The 17,586-nt window shown below is 40.7% G+C and overlaps 1 protein-coding gene across 1 annotated transcript in view; it reads left to right on the top strand.

The window, feature by feature from the left end:
• Positions 1-17,586, top strand: part of RGS21 (regulator of G protein signaling 21) — an 83,742-nt gene that overhangs the window by 61,182 nt on the left and 4,974 nt on the right. Inside the window, exon 3 of the mRNA XM_089692602.1 lies at positions 11,557-11,723. Within this exon, the coding sequence (XP_089548728.1) occupies positions 11,557-11,723 (167 nt within the window). The remainder of the gene's footprint in view (positions 1-11,556; positions 11,724-17,586) is intronic.

A 17,586-nucleotide genomic window follows, 5' to 3' on the forward strand; every position in this document is an offset into this window, starting at 1 on the left:
TGTTCTCACAAAGTTGGGAGCATGAAATTGTTTAAAATGTCTTGGTATGCTGATGCCTAAAGAGTTCCCTTCACTGGAACTAAGGGGCCAAGCCCAGCCCCTGAAAAACAACCCCACACTATAATCAACCCTCCAAACTTTACACAATGCAGTCAAGCAAGTACGGTTCTCCTGCCAGCCACCAAACCCAGACACATCCATTGGATTGCCAGACAGAGCGTGATTTGTCGCTCCAGAGAACACATCTCCACTGCTCTAGAGTCCAGTGGTGGCATGTGTTTTACATCACTGCATCCGATGCTTTGCATTGCACTTAGAGATGTAAGGTTTGGATGCGGCTGCTCGGCCATGGAAACCCATTCCATGAAGCTCTCTATGCACTGTTGCGCTAATCTGAAGGCCACACAAAGTTTGGAGGTCTTTAGCAATTGACTGCAGACAGTTGGCAACTTTTTCGCACTGTGCACTTCAGCATGCGCTGACCCCACTCTTTATGTGGCCTACCACTTTGTGGCTGAGTTGCTGTTGCTTCTACTTTGTTACAATACCACTAACAGTTGACTGTGTAATATTTAGTAGCAAGGAAATTTCACGGATGGACTTATTGCACAGGTGGCAACCTATCACGGTACCATGCTTGAATTCACTGAGCTCCTGAGAGTGACCCATTCTTCCACAAAGGTTTGTAGAAACAGTCTGCATGCCTAGTTGCTTGATTTTATACACCTGTGGCCACTGAGGTAATTGAGACACCTGAATCCAATGATTTGGAGGGGTGTCCCAATACTTTTGACAATATAGTTTGTATATACAGTGAAGGAAATAAGTATTTGATCCCCTGCTGATTTTGAATGTTTGCCCACTCACAAAGAAATGATCAGTCTAAAAATTGAATGGTAGGTGTATTGTAACACAGAGACAGAATAGCAACAAAAAAATTCAAAAGAAATGCATGTCTAACAAGTGATGCACTGATTTGCATGTTCATGATGGAAATAAGTATTTGATCCTCTTCACAAAACATAACTTAGTACTTGGTGGCAAATCCCTTGTTGGCAATCGCAGAGGTCAGACGTTTCCTGTAGTTGTCCACCAGGTTTGCACACATCTCAGGAGGGATTTTGGCTCACTCCTCTTGGCAGATCCTCTCCAAGACATTAAGGTTTGGTAGCTGACGTTTGGCAACTCAAATTTTCAGCTCCCTCCACAGATTTTCAATATGATTAAGGTCTGGAGACTGGCTAGGCCACTCCAGGACCTTGATGTGCTTTTCTGGAGCCACTCCTTTGTTGCCTTGGCCGTGTGACCCATTTTCAATGCCCTGGCTGAGGGAAGAAGGTTCTCACCCAAGATTTGACGGTACATTGCCCCATCCACCATCCCTTTGATGCGGTGCAGTTGTCCTGTCCCCTTAGCAGAAAAACAGCTCCAAAGCAGAATGTTTCCTCCACCATGTTTGACGGTTGGGATGGTGTTCTTGGGGTCATAAGCAGCATTCCTTCTCCAAACACGGTGAGTTGAGTTGATGCCAAAAGAGCTCTATTTTGGTCTCATCTGACCACAACACATTCAGCCAGTCCTCCTCTGCATCATTCAGATGTTCAGTGGCAAACTTCAGACAGGCCTGGACATGTGCTTTCTTGAGCAGAGGGACCTTGCAGGCATTGCAGGATTTCAATCCTTGTTGGTGTAGTGTGTTACCAATTGTTTTCTTGGGGACTGTGGTCCCAGCTGCCTGGAGATCACTGGCAAGATCCTCACGTGTAGTTCTGGGATGATTCCTCACTGTTCTCATGATCATTGACTCTCCATGAGATAAGATCTTGCATGGTGCACCAGACCTAGGGAAACTGACAGTTGTTTGTGTTTTTTCCATTTGCGAATGATTGGCCAACTGTTGTCACCTTCTCACCAAGCTGCTTGGCGATAGTTTGGTAGCACAGTCCAGCCTTGTGTAGGTCTACAGTCTTGTCCCTGACATCCTTGGGCAGCTCTTTGGTCTTTGCCATGGTGGAGAGTTTGGAATCTGATTGTTTGACTGCTCCTGTGGACAGGTGTCTTTTATACAGGTAACAATGAGATTAGCAGCACTCCCTTTAACCTCCCTAGCGGTCTGATTATGTCCGTATTTCTGTGCTGAAAGCGGTACATTTTTTTGCATGAAAACATGTATTTTTTTTATTGTAGGCCTGTAATTTTTAGGAATAACTCACTGAAACCTGTCCGAACAAGAGTCTAGTAAACATCCCGGGTATGTTAAAATTTGAAACACTAAATCATACATTATAATTTAATAAATAATCATAAAAAATATAATAATAATTTTAATTCAATAATATAATCAAACCAAAAACACTGAAATTTGAAATATAGGGCCAAGTTCGCACATCACTGAGCAAAGTCGCAAAATCGTTTTCAGTGTCTGATGACGAATTTCCCCACGAATCATTATCACTCAATTCTGCAAGTGGTTCTAACTTACTATCACTGTTCTCTAGCTGGTCTAAACCCGATTTTGACCTAAAGGGACACCTTTTGGACGCCATGGATGTTTCTCAGTTTCCAGGCAGAAAGAACACTAAAGGCAGGGCACAGGACAAAGCACTCGCGACAAAATGTATGTGAAATGGTTTGATACAGTAATGGTTTACTATGTGATTTTAGTGTATTTAGTGAATGTCACTTTTTGTCATTTTCAAATTTTCTGCCAGTTCCGTCCCCCGTACATCCCGACGTCGCAGGGGACGGAACCCAGATGACAGATGCCGGCATCCGCCGGATTACATTACAAGCAACACTGCAGGAGGGACATCGCGGGAGCGCAGGACAAGGTAAGTGAAGAAGTGAAGATGCCGGAGCAGCGCCGCATGGTGAGCCCGAGTGTAGTTCGGGGTTACCACTTTTGGTACTGAAACCTTACCCAGAGCTACACTCGGGAATACCATCAGGGAGGTTAAGAGACTGCTTCTAATCTCAGCTTGTTACTTGTATGAAAGACACCTGGTAGCCAGAAATCCTGCTGGATGATAGGGGATCAAATAATTGTTTCCCTCATGAACATGCAAATCAGTGCATAATTTGTTAGACATGCATTTTTGAATTTTCTGTTGCTATTCTGTCTGTCAGTGTTACAAAACACCTACCATTCGATTTTTAGACTGATCATTCCTTTGTGAGTGGGCAAGCATTCAAAATCAACAAGGGATCAAATACTTATTTCCATCACTATATATATATATATATATATATATATATATATATATATATACACACACATATATACACATACATACATACATACACACACACACACTGCTGTGCTTACAAATTTGCATACCCTGGCAGAAATCATGTACATTGCAAACATGACTAGTCATGCCAAACAAAATTTCTTTTATTTAAGGGTAGTGATTAGAAGCCACTTGTCACGTAGTTGTTTGGCTTCCTTTTAAATCATAATAACAAATCACCCAAATGGCCCTGATCAAACGTTTACACACCCTGGAATGTTTGGCCTTGGTACAGACACACAAGGTGAAACACAGTTTATAATAGCAATTATGTGTTCATTTCCCACATGTGTAGATTTTTAATTTGCAATTACTGTCTGTGTATAAAGAGTCTATGAGTTTGTTAGCTCCCACATGGATGCACTAATCAAACTAGATACTGAGCCATGGGGAGCAGAAAAGAACTGTCAAAGACCTGCGTAACAAGGTAATGGAACTTTATAAAGATGGAAAAGGATATAAAAAGATATCCAAAACCTTTAATATGCCAGTCAGTACTGTTCAATCACTTATTAAGAAGTGGAAAAATCAGGGATCTCTTGATACCAAGCCAAGGTCAAGTAAACCAAAAAGGACCGCAGACACAACTGCCAGAAGAATTGTTCAGGATACAAAGAAAACCCCACAGGTAAACTCAGGAGAAACACAGGCTTCTCTGGAAAAAAAGTTATGTTATGGGGGGAATGCAGAAAAATGTGATGTACACAAATTAAAATAAATTGATTTCAGTTAGATAGACACTGTAACAACAATCTCCTTTTTCTTAGTCTTACCTCCTTTTCCTATTACAGAAGTTGTGCAGTTTGTGTAAAAATGAGTGTGCGTGTACCAGGCATTAGAGTTAGACCTCAACATTTAGGGCTCAGTAAAAGATCTTGACTGACACATCCCTCTATTGCCAACACAGAGCATTGATGTGAGTGTGGGATGGCAAAAAGTAGTATTTTCACTAGGAGAAACAGTTTGAAGGTTTTAAAAAAAAAAAAAAAAAAATCGCATTACAACCTGTCATATAAAATGTCATATACTCTAATAATATATGCAGCACACATGTTGGTGTAGCTTTAGAGATTATGTGGATCCAGCTCCTACCTGACTTTGTTGACACCCCAGTTCCCATATGAATACAGGTGGGAACTCGCTTCAAAATGGTAGAGCTTTTCTTGTTAAAGCACACAGCAACTCACTTCTTTAAGAGCCTTTTTGCCCAGTTTTATTAAAAAGAAAAAGTTCCATAAACACAAATGCTTCCCACGCAGGGGTATCCACCATCAAACCAATTCAGCCTTCTGGCTCTTTCAGCTATACCGCTTTATATCTGTCTCCTACAGACTCCTTCCACAAGGTTGTTTTTTTGCACACAGCAAACCTCTAGCACACAGCTATTCTGGCTCCCACCTCTACTAGGTGAAGCCCACCTGACTCCACGGCAGAGACCTCCTGTCTGCCAGGGTGGAGCCCTCCTGACTCCTGTCTGCCGGGGTGGAACCCAGAATCATGGCCTGGCCTCCACAAAAAGGCCTGCACACACCTGTGCAATCAGCGCGCTGGCTGCTCTCAAAACATGGGCCCAGGATTGGAGATTTCCTCCCTCCCAAATCTCTTAGAAATCTCCAGGCTACAGGTCCCAAAACAGGCTTTACAAACCAAAGAGGAAACTTATAAACCAGTTACCTCTGCATTATGAGAACTGCCTTGAGCCCCTCAACCTGTATGGTTGAGAATCCTGGGTCTCCATTGTGATTTCCACCGTGGCAGGATACCGCACTGCCACATATCCCCCCACCCTTTGTTTTGATCCCATAGGGGGCAGAACACAGAAGCCCAAACTCTTTAATTTGGCATCTCTGTGCCAGCTTTCACCCATATGAGCCCACTCCTGGCTGACATCATTTTCAAGGGGAAACTTTCCTTCCTGTCTTACGAGGAGACTTTGCCTGTGTTCTCCTACTACACGGACTTGGGCTCTATAAAGACACTGCCTTTTTCTGGGTACGCTTCCAAAAGCATTGCCTCTCTATTTTCCTTGGGGCCACCCAAGTCACCTTCCCATTAAGAAACTTCCAAAACTTGGTATCTTTCTGGAGGATGAGGTTGACACCTGAGAGTTTTAGGTGTCAGATAACATTAAAGCTACGCTGCACTTTGAACAGCCGATTTCCCTGTACCTTTGAAGGGGTCACGCTTTTAAACACAAAAAGTAAAGTAAATATCAACATTAACAAGGGCCTTGCATTTTTCCTCATGGTCAGAAACATCCACACCTTTGTCAGAATTAATTTCAATGTTTGCCAGATGCAGTCCTTTGCTTTGCTATGCAACTTTGCAATGGAGACTGGGACAAAGGGCATTTGAAGACAGCATGCCCCCACTCCCTGCATCGCAAGCATCGCTCTTGCCAGCATATCTTGTCCAGGCTCCCCACATTGCAGCCTTTTTCCAGTTTAGAACTCTGCATATTCATAGCTGGTCTCCGTTCACCAGTGTTGCCAGGGGCGACAGCATGCACTTCCCACTGTGGCAAACTGTTCATCCATGTATGGGGCCTGTTCTGGTGATAATAACCCTTCCAGCCACAGGGCTCTGTCTCATTTCAGCAAATCTTGCTTCTTTTCTTTGTTTTGACCGCCCCATCTTCACAGTCACCTCACAACACTTTTGCACAGTCCAGCAACCAAGAAATGAAGCACTGTCTCTTTAAGGCAGGTTCTCCTCACCTGCACACACACCAATTGTGCTGTTCATTGCACAGAAACACAGTTCATATAACTGATGAGCTTACTTCTTTTGCAGGGATCTCCAATTCTGCCCACTACATCCACCACCATATGTGGGAACCTCGCTTCAAAATGGTAGAGCTTTTCTTGTTAAAGCACACAGCAACTCACTTCTTTAAGGGCCTTTTTGCCCAATTTTAATAAAAAGAAAAAGTTCCATAAACACAAATGTACACAGTACACAGCTATTCTGGCTCCCACATCTACTAGGCGAAGCCCACCTGACAGAGACCTCTTGTCTACCAGGGTGGAGCCCAGAATCATGGCGTGGCCTCCACAAAAAGGCCTGCACACACCTGTGCAATCAGCGCGCTGGCTGCTCTCAAAACATGGGCCCAGGATTGGAGATTTCCTCCCTCCCAAATCTCTTAGAAATCTCCAGGCTACAGGTCCCAAAACAGGCTTTACAAACCAAAGAGGAAACTTATAAACCAGTTTCCTCTGCATTATGAGAACTGCCTGGAGCCCCTCAACCTGTATGGTTGAGAATCCTGGGTCTCCATTGTGATTTCCACCGTGGCAGGATACCGCACTGTCACAATACATACAGTATACAGTGGGGATCGAAAGTTTGGGCACCCCAGCTAAAAATTTGTATTAATGTGCATAAAGAAGCCAAGGAAAGATGGAAAAATCTCCAAAAGGCATCAAATTACAGATTAGGCATTCTTAGAATATGTCAACAAAAGTTAGATTTTATTTCTATCATTTACACTTTCAAAATAACAGAAAACAAAAAAATGGCATCTGCAAAAGTTTGTGCACCCTGCTGAATTTATAGCATGCACTGCCCCCTTTGCAAAGCTGAGACCTGCCAATGTCATGGATTGTTCTCAATCATCATCTGGGAAGACCAGGTGATGTCAATCTCAAAGGTTTTAAATGCCCAGACTCATCTGACCTTGCCCCAACAATCAGCATCATGGGTTCTTCTAAGCAGTTGTCTAGAAAACTGAAACTGAAAATAGTTGATGCTCACAAAGCTGGAGAAGGCTATAAGAAGATAGCAAAGCGTTTTCAGATGTCAATATCCTCTGTTCGGAATGTAATTAAGAAATGGCAGTCATCAGGAAAAGTGGAAGATAAAGCAAGATCTGGAAGACCAAGAAAAATATCAGACAGAACAGCTTGCAGGATTGTGAGAAAAACAATTCAAAACCCACGTTTGACTGCACGATCCCTCCAGAAAGATCTGGCAGACACTGGAGTTGTGGTACACTATTCCACTATAAAGAGATACTTGTACAAATATGGTCTTCATGGAAGAGTCATCAGAAGAAAACCTCTTCTACGTCCTCACCACAAAAATCATCGTTTGAACTTTGCAAATGAACATATAGACAAGCCTGATGCATTTTGGAAACAAGTTCTGTGGACCGATGAGGTTAAAATTGAACTTTTTGGCCGGAATGAGCAAAGGTACGTTTGGAGAAGAAGGGGCACAGAATTTAATGAAAAGAACCTCTGTCCAACTGTTAAGCATGGGGTTGGATCAATCATGCTTTGGGGTTGTGTTGCAGCCAGTGGCACAGGGAACATCTCATGAGTAGAAGGAAAAATGGATTCAATAAAATTTCAGCAAATTTTGGACGGTAACTTGATGCCATCTGTGAAAAAGCTGAAGTTAAAGAGAGGATGGCTTCTACAAATGGATAATGATCCTAAACACACCTCGAAATCCACGGGGGATTACATCAAGAGGCGTAAACTGAAGGTTTTGCCATGGCCTTCACAATCTCCTGACCTCAACATAATTGAAAGTCTATGGATAGACCTTAAAAGAGCAGTGCGTGACAGACAGCCCAGAAATCTCAAAGAACTGGAAGACTTTTGTAAGGAAGAATGGGCAAAGATACCTCAAACAAGAATTGAAAGACTCTTGGCTGGCTACAAAAAGCATTTACAAGCTGTGATACTTGCCAAAGGGGGCAGTACAAGATATTAACTCTGCAGGGTGCCCAAACTTTTGCAGATGCCATTTTTTTGTTTTCTGTTATTTTGAAAGTGTAAATGATGGAAATAAAATCTAACTTTTGTTGACATATTATAAGAATGTCTAATCTGTAATTTGATGCCTTTTGGAGATTTTTCCATCTTTCCTTGGCTTCTTTATGCACATTAATACAAATTTTTAGCTGGGGTGCCCAAACTTTCGATCCCCACTGTAGATACAATATACTGTAGCAACCAGGCCTTGTTTATCTGCAACAGGCCTTATAGGGAAAAAACAGTTAACAAAGAACTTGGCAGAAAAATAAGACATGCATATACATGACTCCATCAATGCAAATGGCACATTTTTGTCAGGAGAATGGCTTTAAGGTTTTTTTAAAAGTAAAAATCACAGTACAATCTGACATATAAAATGTCATATACTCTAATAATATATGTAGCACACATGTTGGTGTAGTTTTAGGGATTATGCGGGTCCAGCTCCTACCTGACTTTGTTGACACCCCAGTTCCCATATGAATACATATATATGCAATATACTGTAGCAACCAGGCCTTGTCTATCTGAAACAGGCCTAATGGGGAAACAACTTAACAAAGAACTTGGCAGAAAAGACAGACACAGGTTGCATATACATGACTCCATCAATGCAAATGGAACATGCAAATTTCTTCAGGCAGCATAACAACTGCAATCTCATTTAGCATTAACCACTTTCACTTTGTTAAAGCCAAAGCACAATGTCTTCTAGAATGCTGTACAGCAATATAACAGAAAAGGGACCAACACAATTATTTGCTGTATTTTATAGTTGTTTGTCATTGTAGCCTAGATGCCCAGAACTAATTTAGCAGCTTTCTTATGCATTGGGTAACTTTATAAAAGTTTGATTTTTTTTTTTTTAAATGCAGGACACTGCTTTAATAGAAGCATGTTCATTTTTTATAATAAACCCTTAAATATACAACATTTAAAAAAATTTATTTTATTTAATTCATACACAACCCCAAAACGTCATTTTTACTACAATGCATATTAGGCTAATAAGAGAAACGTACATTGTTTGCGACCACTTCAGAACCTACCCCTGTATGAGTCTCATGGATCACACCAATTCTTACATTTCTAATATAGTTTTCTTGATTTGTCAATATTTTTTTCATCACTTAAAGTGACATTAAAGCCAATTTTGTTTTTGAGTTGTGTACATTCTCTTGCTATTCTTTTTGGAAATGTCTCCTTTGTTCTTGCTCTGCTACCTGTGCTCCAACTTCAGGTATGTGGGGGGCCCTGTGCCCTCTGGGACCTATAAAAACTTGCCAGAGTCTCCAGTTCGTGCACACTCCTGTTTAGCACTACATCCTTACATGCAGCTATTCCCCTCATGCACATACAGGCAGCGCAAGAGAGACAGCATACTCGAGAGACAGCATACTCAAGAGCTGCTGTCAATCACCATTGTGGAGGGGGAGAATTAGGCTGGGAACAAGTGCCACCATTTTTTTTTCGTTGGTTCCCAAATAAATTTGGGATGTCATGTACAGTTGGTATATCAAATGACCATATGACACAACCTAATCAGATCTACAGTTTTAATTGCTTTGATTGATTTTGAGGCAAAGGGAATGTTTGCAAAATGCAGTTTTACCTATCCCCATACTCCACCCTCGTTGATTTGCCTTTTTACTCTAGGCTAAATCTTAACGTATAGTAGTAGAACTTCATATACATTTTTTTTCCACCAAATCCTTTTTTTATACATTTTTAGTGCATCCGTCAGCATAGCATCCAAATCAAAAAATACCACAAGAATAAAGTACAGATAGAGCACATAAACTTACAAATCATAACCGACTACAGCAAATATCCAGAGTCATAAGGAAGAGAAAATGATGTTAAATAAATGGAAGATACAACTACACTTAGCATAGGGAGTTATAATAAAGCTCTGAATGCTGTAAAGTCGAAGCACCTTCAAAGAGGAACCAACAGCTGACCGTTAAGATTTCCACAAGTAGGTATAGCTTCCAAAATGAAAAACAAGGATTAGAAATGCAAATGCTTAAATAATTATTTTTCAACTTTTAACAAAAGCAAAAGGAAAATGGAAAACAAAAAAATAAAAGGGGGTCTCCCAATTTGAGGAAAACCTGATAGCTGGGAAAAGGAAAATAGAGAAGGAAAAAAAGGTAGTTGGGGGAACGATTCAGGGGGGGGGGGGGATAGGGAGAGGAACTAGAGTACCACCAAATACCTTTATTTTACCATCCTATTAATATGAATTTTTCTGTTCACGAATTGGAAGTATTTCTATTTTGCATTTTGTTGTGGATGTAAAACTATATTAAGGTCAGAGAATTGAACACTATGGCTGGGACAGAATGAACATATAGTATTGATTTCTAAGGCAAGCGTTTCTCATATCTAATAGAATCGAATAGAATCTGCCCAGCTGGCTCTTGTATTCAGACAGCCACAGTGCCCACAGCATAATTTTCCTTTCCTGACAAGCTCCATGTCAGCACAATTCCCACCCAGTTTGGTAGGACTAGTTACAGAATGCTGAGGCTGCAGATGGGCTCAAATTTATGAGTTAGGTCCTGGAAGCATTGGGGTTGGGGCTCTTAACCAGCTGTGCTGACATGGAGCTTGTCAGGAAGGAAAATTACAGTAAGTATCTGTCATTCAATTTTCTGTTTTTCAGCATCACTGACGCACTATTCCTTGTGTTGAGATATCTATCTTAGTAGGAGAGCAAGACTTTTCTTGCTCACTTTAAAGCTGCCCCACTGATGACTGGTGGGGGGGTAATGATCAAGAAGTAGCAAAAGAGGTTGAGAAAGCACAGATCCACAGAATAAATGAAGAAGAAGCAGGTAGATGTTTGCACTAAAGTTCTTCAGGTACAGCTTTCTCTCCAGCAAGGGGAATAGGGAGCAGCACAGTACTGACAACACCAAATTTCACTCCATACCTCATGAGATTAGCAGTCAGAGACTTGGATGATCTCACACTGCTGTTACTCAGCAGTACAGAAGTATCCAATGCACTGCTATCCAAAGCAAAAGGTAGATTTTCAGAATATTACTATAATTTCTATACAAACCCTTATAAGTCAGAATGTCTTCACTTTTTTGCATTAAATGTGGTATACCAATACATACTGTATGTATATAATGCAGGAAGAGATCACCGTTTTTTTCTGTATAGGTTGCTGAATAAGTACATTTTGAAAGAACTGTTCTTATGCTCTATTGTGAAAGTTCAGGTACATATGCTTGACGGTATTTCTCTCGCATAACCATAAGCAAACATTTTTTGGCATGCTGTAGCACTGGGTGTGCAATTATAACCTGATGTTATTTAGAGTGACAAATCTTCTAACAATTGTTCATTGTCTCAGATCAGGTCAAACATCTTTTTAGAAAATGGGAAAATTATCACGAGCTACAATATCGCCTTTATTTTAGCAGTTAATCTTCTCCTTTTCTTTTTTGAACATTTTAATATATTGCCTATTTTTCATTCCACCACAGATGGGCTGACTGCATTTAGAGATTTCTTGAAGTCAGAATTTAGTGATGAAAACATAGAGTTTTGGTTGGCCTGTGAGGACTTCAAAAACACCAAAATACCAAGCCAACTTTCTGTTAAAGCAAACAAAATATATTGTGAATTCATCAAAACTGAAGCTCCAAGAGAGGTAAAGTATAATCAATGGAAATAGGACATTTTACAAATTTTTACAAACATTTCAAAAAGGAACAGAAAAAAAGTTGACCACTGTTATGAATAATTGCTTATCAACCTAAACATTTACTATAATATTTAAAAGCCAATTGTAAACATTACATTAAAAAAAAAAAGTTTTCCCTAAAATAAACTATAAAATAAGGACTAACGTTTTACAGATCTATATGTAAAACTATATATTCTGTATTCTATACCTGCAGAAAACGAAATATTTTATCTTTTTTTCTGCAGGTCATTGATTGTTGGCAAAAAGTAACTTATATGGGTTTTCCACTTTCGTTGTACTATGTACAGTAAGGGGAAAAAAAAATTTACAAAATGTTTACTTTAAAGAGGTCCTGTCCCCAAGGCTTAATCATAATTTTTCCATTCTTTACCTACTATTGCTGTATCCAAGTAGTGTTCCACCTTTAATCTCCTGCACTGAAAATGCTGCCTGCGTCCTTCTGGGCACCACCATCTTGTCTCTATGTTTTAGCCTGTCAGTCTAATTACGTTGGAATCTTGCATGTGGAGGTATGATCTTTACTGGATGCCTGTTCAGGGTGTTCTGTTTGTTTCTAGGAAGCTTTCGAATTAAAGTCCTACACAAAGGACATGTTTGACACTTTTGACATGTTGGTAAACTTTTAAAACATTATAATATGGTACTGTCAAAAAAAAAAGAAGCTCACAAACGATGCTAATGGAGTTGCATGACGCTGGGTGCTTTTGCTCTATTTTTTTTTCAGTAAACATTCCTATAGCTTTTAAATCGGTTGTGGCTACTAATACCATCAGCCAATGTAGGCCTTTTATCTCTTGATAAACAAAATCTGACAAATAGCTTGCCTAGTAGCCTTAAAAATGGCCAGAATTTTATATCAAGATTTGCCCCCATTAGACTACAATGGAATTTACTGCTACGTTTGGGTTTCACAAACATCAAACAGGATTCAACATAATACGAATTTACCATGGGCAGATTCGCGCATGCCTAAAAATAGCCTTTGGTATCTCTCTGCCTTAACACTACCAGTTTCATCATTACAAAATCAAGCATATTTCTAAGCAATCTTCACTCAGTCGTAAGTACAATCAGTAGTGCAATATACATGATGGTCCAGCCATATCCACCACTTGTATTTCCCTTTCTAACCTCAGATGGCAATGCTGGCACTGGGATACTGACATTGTAATCAGTTTTGTCACCCTTGCATCTTCATTCCCCCTGTCTTGCTGTCATCACCTCTCTCCACACATTGCAGCATTTGCCTTCTATATACTCTGCTTACAGCTACATGCGCAAGAGAAGTGATCACTAACAATTACATCTCCATTACACGCTTCTACTGGCAGAAAAGATCAGTAATCATGAGATATGGAGCTCATGCTGTCCACTGCATACCACACATATCATGGCAGAGTAAAGTGTATGCACTGTGCTGAGGAATAGTGGTCCATCAAATGCAAGCCAAAATTTAAGAAATGAAAGCACCTTGCATCATCAGAACCCTAATCCACAGAGGAATGTACAAAAACTTATAAATTGTATATTGTATTTTAAAATCTGCAGTTTTCACTACAATAAAAACCTTGTGACCCTGCCATGAAGTTCTTTTTTCTGGCACTTCTTGTTATAAGGTGACAACACTCGCAGTCATGTTCCTGCACTGTCAACCTGCTCAAACACTTGTTTCCTATAGAGACTACAGGTGACTCTTTCTATATATTAGGCATGTTGTCATTAGAAAGCCCACCCAGAGAAATGCCATGCATCCATTGCTAGAACACATTCATATAAACTGGAAATAGCTCCAAACACATTAATGTGTGTTATTGTAATCGCTGTGCGCAATGCGTTGTGTATGTGTTGTGGTGCATTGCCATCCACTTTCACTGCGATGCACATACATGGTGTAAGCTAAAATAGAACTGCCCCCCAGCACACCGCGATGCATGTAATAAGGAAGAAATGTGTTTCCTTACATTTTTTTGGCCAGTGGATGTGAGTTGAGGGCCCACTGAAGATGAAAGACCAATGTGCATTGACATGCCAAAAATCAAATGCATAAGTGTAAATGGGCCCTAAGGATTATACAGAAAGTTCTGTTAACTTATCATTTGTATGAATAGAGGTAAAGTGGATATAAACCCGAGAACAAAAATGTAATATATTGCAGTTTATCAGCTCTTGAATGTGATGAGTGCACTGTTCTTGTTTTCATGTTTGTTTCCTTTATTTTCACCTGTTGATCCTTCCAGTAACTTTCTTCTTGTCCTAGCATGACAATACTCTCTCATCTAAAGCTAGACATACAAGCATAGATTTCTCTTGTTCAGCCTGTGGGCTGAACAAGAGAAATATATTAGATTTCTTCATCTACCCTGAATACACTGGATCGAGGAAAGTTCCCTGTCAACTACTGTATTCAGACAGCAGCTGTCTTAATGCCCCAACAGTGGCTGCATCTGATAGTATGCAGTCACTGTTCAGCTAAAAATTTTCCATCTGACGCCTTCAATTTTCCACTTGATGTTTGTAAAGCCAGGTGGTCCTGACACAGCCACCCATGTCTCTAATGTGAGCTACGTATGGCCAGCTTTACTGGAGAATGGGGATGCAGCCTTATACCCAAGGTCAGGACTACAGAAACCTCACCCTCTCTTCCTCCTTACAACAGAAGAGGGCAGGGGATCTGTAGTCCTCAGAGATAACTTGGAACAATGTAAGTGATAAGACTCAAGCACAGGAAGATATCTGGCAAGATCAAGTGGTATTTTTGGCATATTTAACACACCAAAAAGGACCAAATAACTAAAGTTAATTGTTAGATTAAAGCATTATTAAACCCAAAACCACAAATGTATTGTATTGCATCTTACCATTCATTATTTGTGATTGGCTTTTACCCCTTCTGTTTTCGCCAGGTGATCTGGCCAGTAACACACCTCTTGTATTAGTGAGACACAACACTGGAAGAGTGAGATAGGAGGGACAGCAGACAGCACCATTGTCATTCTGGGGGGAAGAGAGGGTTAAATGTATTAGCAAATTTAGATACACTAACAAATGGAAGCCAAACTCCAGCTCACACTTTATACATCATGGGTGCTCAACCTGTGGCCCTCCAGCTGCTGAGGAACTAAAAGTCCCATCATACTTCTGTCTTTGGGAGGCATGCTTGTAACTGTCAGCCCCTGTCAGTGTTAATTGGTTTGTCTCATTTGTGCAAACTGATACATTCTGCTGGAGAGCTGGAGAGCTTGTGCTTCTAAAAAGCAACAGACTTGCTGGCTGGTTCACCAGATGAAAATAAAAGAAAGAAATCCCAAAAAAGGAAACAAATGCAGCTATCACATCTATGAATTTGTAATATGAAATATAATAAATGTTTGCTTCTAGGTTTAATACTGCTTTAAGTTTAGGTTCACACAGATGTTTAGCCTAGCGTTAATTCATATTTCAGATGTGCTTCAGAGGTGTTTAGGAAGAGCTTTCTGAAGCACTCCAAATGAGGTTAAAGCAAGGTAAGAGTCTTGCCACAACACTCCGCAAACGTCTTGCAAATGCCTTAGGAGCTTTTAGATAGACATATGTGATATGAATCAAAATTCAGACGAAATTTTCGTTATTTGGAGATTCAGATGGATCCCAATTTCCACATCACAATAATTATGATTTTCAATGAATCCAAAAAAATCATAATGCAACAAATTATCTGAATTTGGATTTGGACATGAATTTGAAAATAAATTTGAAATCGAAATGGAAACATATTGCACTAAATACAGTAAGGTATAAAAGTGAAATAAGATGATTCCTACTTATGCCGCTTTATAAAATAGAATAGAAAAGAACAGAATAAAATAGAATAGAACAGAAATGAAAATAATAGAACAGATTAGAATAGAAAACAAAAGCATAGAATAAAACAGAATATGTGCCACTGCACAGACATCCATCCCACTTAGCATACCTTATACTAAACCTCCCTCAACGCTTTCCTCTTTTGACCTTGCTACTCCTGAAGAGGTCACTAAGGTTTTCTCAGAAGCCCGTCTCACTACCTTCCCCCTGGATCCTGTCCCCTCACAGCTACTACGGTCACCCTCTTCTTCCGTCCTATGCTCCCTCACTCACATCTTCAATCTCTCCCTCTCTAACGGTGCCTTCCCCTGCCCTCTAAAGCATGCACACATCACATCACTCCCATACTTAAAAAGCCCTCCCTGGACCCCACCAACCTGAACAACTTAAGACTCATCTCCCTGCTCCAGTTTACCTCTAAACTCTTAGAACGCCTAGTCTACAATTGCCAGAGCGCCTACCTCACTGACCACAACCTTCTTGACCCTTTACAGTTTGGCTTTCGCTCACTACACTCCACCGAAACTGCCCTACTAAAACTACTACTACTCGACCTCTCTGCTTTTGATACGGTTGACCATCCACTCCTCCTCAAAAAACTACTCTCTTGGCCTCCGAGACTCTGCTCTCTCCTGGTTCTCCTCCTACCTATTGCAGCGCTCCTTTAGCGTTACTTATAACTCTAGCTCCTCCTCTTCACTCCCTCTTTCTGTAGGGGTCCCTCAAGGTTCCATCCTTGGGCACTTATTCTTCTCCATCTACACCTCCTCCCTTGGTCACTTGATACACTCCCATGGTTTTAAGTACCATCTCTATACTGATGACACACAAATCTATCTTTCTACTCCTCACCTCACCCCTTCAGTCTCCTCTCGTATTACTAACCTACTAAGCGACATATCGGCATGGATGTCACTCCACTTCCTCAAACTCAATCTTTCTAAAATGCTCTTATTGTTCCCTTCAGCCCGTGCCCCCTTCCCTAACTTCTCCATCAAAATCAATAACACAATCATCAGTCCCTCCCCTCATGGCAGGGTGCTAGGTGTAACCCTAGACTCCCATCTGTTCTTTCAGCCCCAAATCCAATCACTGTCTAAATCTTGTAGATTTCAGCTCCGCAACATCTCCAAGATACGGCCGTTCTTAACCTCGGAAACCACTAAGCAACTTATTAATTCCCTTGTTATATCTCGCCTTGACTATTGTAACTCCCTCCTCATTGGCCTACCTCATCGCAGGCTATCCCCTCTTCAGTCTATCATGAATGCTGCTGCCAGACTCATCCACCTTACTAACCGTTCTGTATCAGCCACCCCTCTCTGCCAATCCCTCCACTGGCTTCCCATTGCCCAACGGAAAAAATTCAAAACATTAACAATAACATATAAAGCCATTTCTAACTCTGCCCCAAATTACATCAGCAATCTTGTCTCCAAATATCACCCAAACCATACTCTCCACTCCTCACAAGACCTCTTGCTCTCTAGCTCCCTTGTCTCCTCCTCCCATGCTTGTGTCCAGAACTTCTCCAGAGCTTCCCCCACCCTCTGGAACTCTCTACCCCAATTTATCAGACTATCGCCTACTCTGCTCACTTTTAGGCGATCTCTGAAAACCTATCTCTTCAGGGAAGCCTATCTTGCCCTCAGCTAATAATGGAATCTTCTACTCTTCCTACCAGTCCATCCCCCACAGTTATAACCTTTTGTACCACTAACCCCTGCCTCCTAGATTGTAAGCTCCAAGGAGCAGGGCCCTCCTATCCCTCTTGTATTGAACTATATTGTTGCTGTATTGTCTCCCTTTATATTGTAAAGCGCTGAGCAAACTGTTGGCACTATATAAATCCTGTATAATAATAATAATAAGATTAGAATAGAAAACAAAAGCATAGAATAAAACAGACTAGAATATAATAGAAATTAAAAATATAGTAGAAAAAAAAAGAATAGAAATGAAA

This window comes from Staurois parvus, unplaced genomic scaffold, assembly GCF_062004578.1.
Source record: "Staurois parvus isolate SC_StPar_1 unplaced genomic scaffold, SC_StPar_1.0 ptg000597l, whole genome shotgun sequence".
Lineage (NCBI taxonomy): Eukaryota > Metazoa > Chordata > Amphibia > Anura > Ranidae > Staurois > Staurois parvus.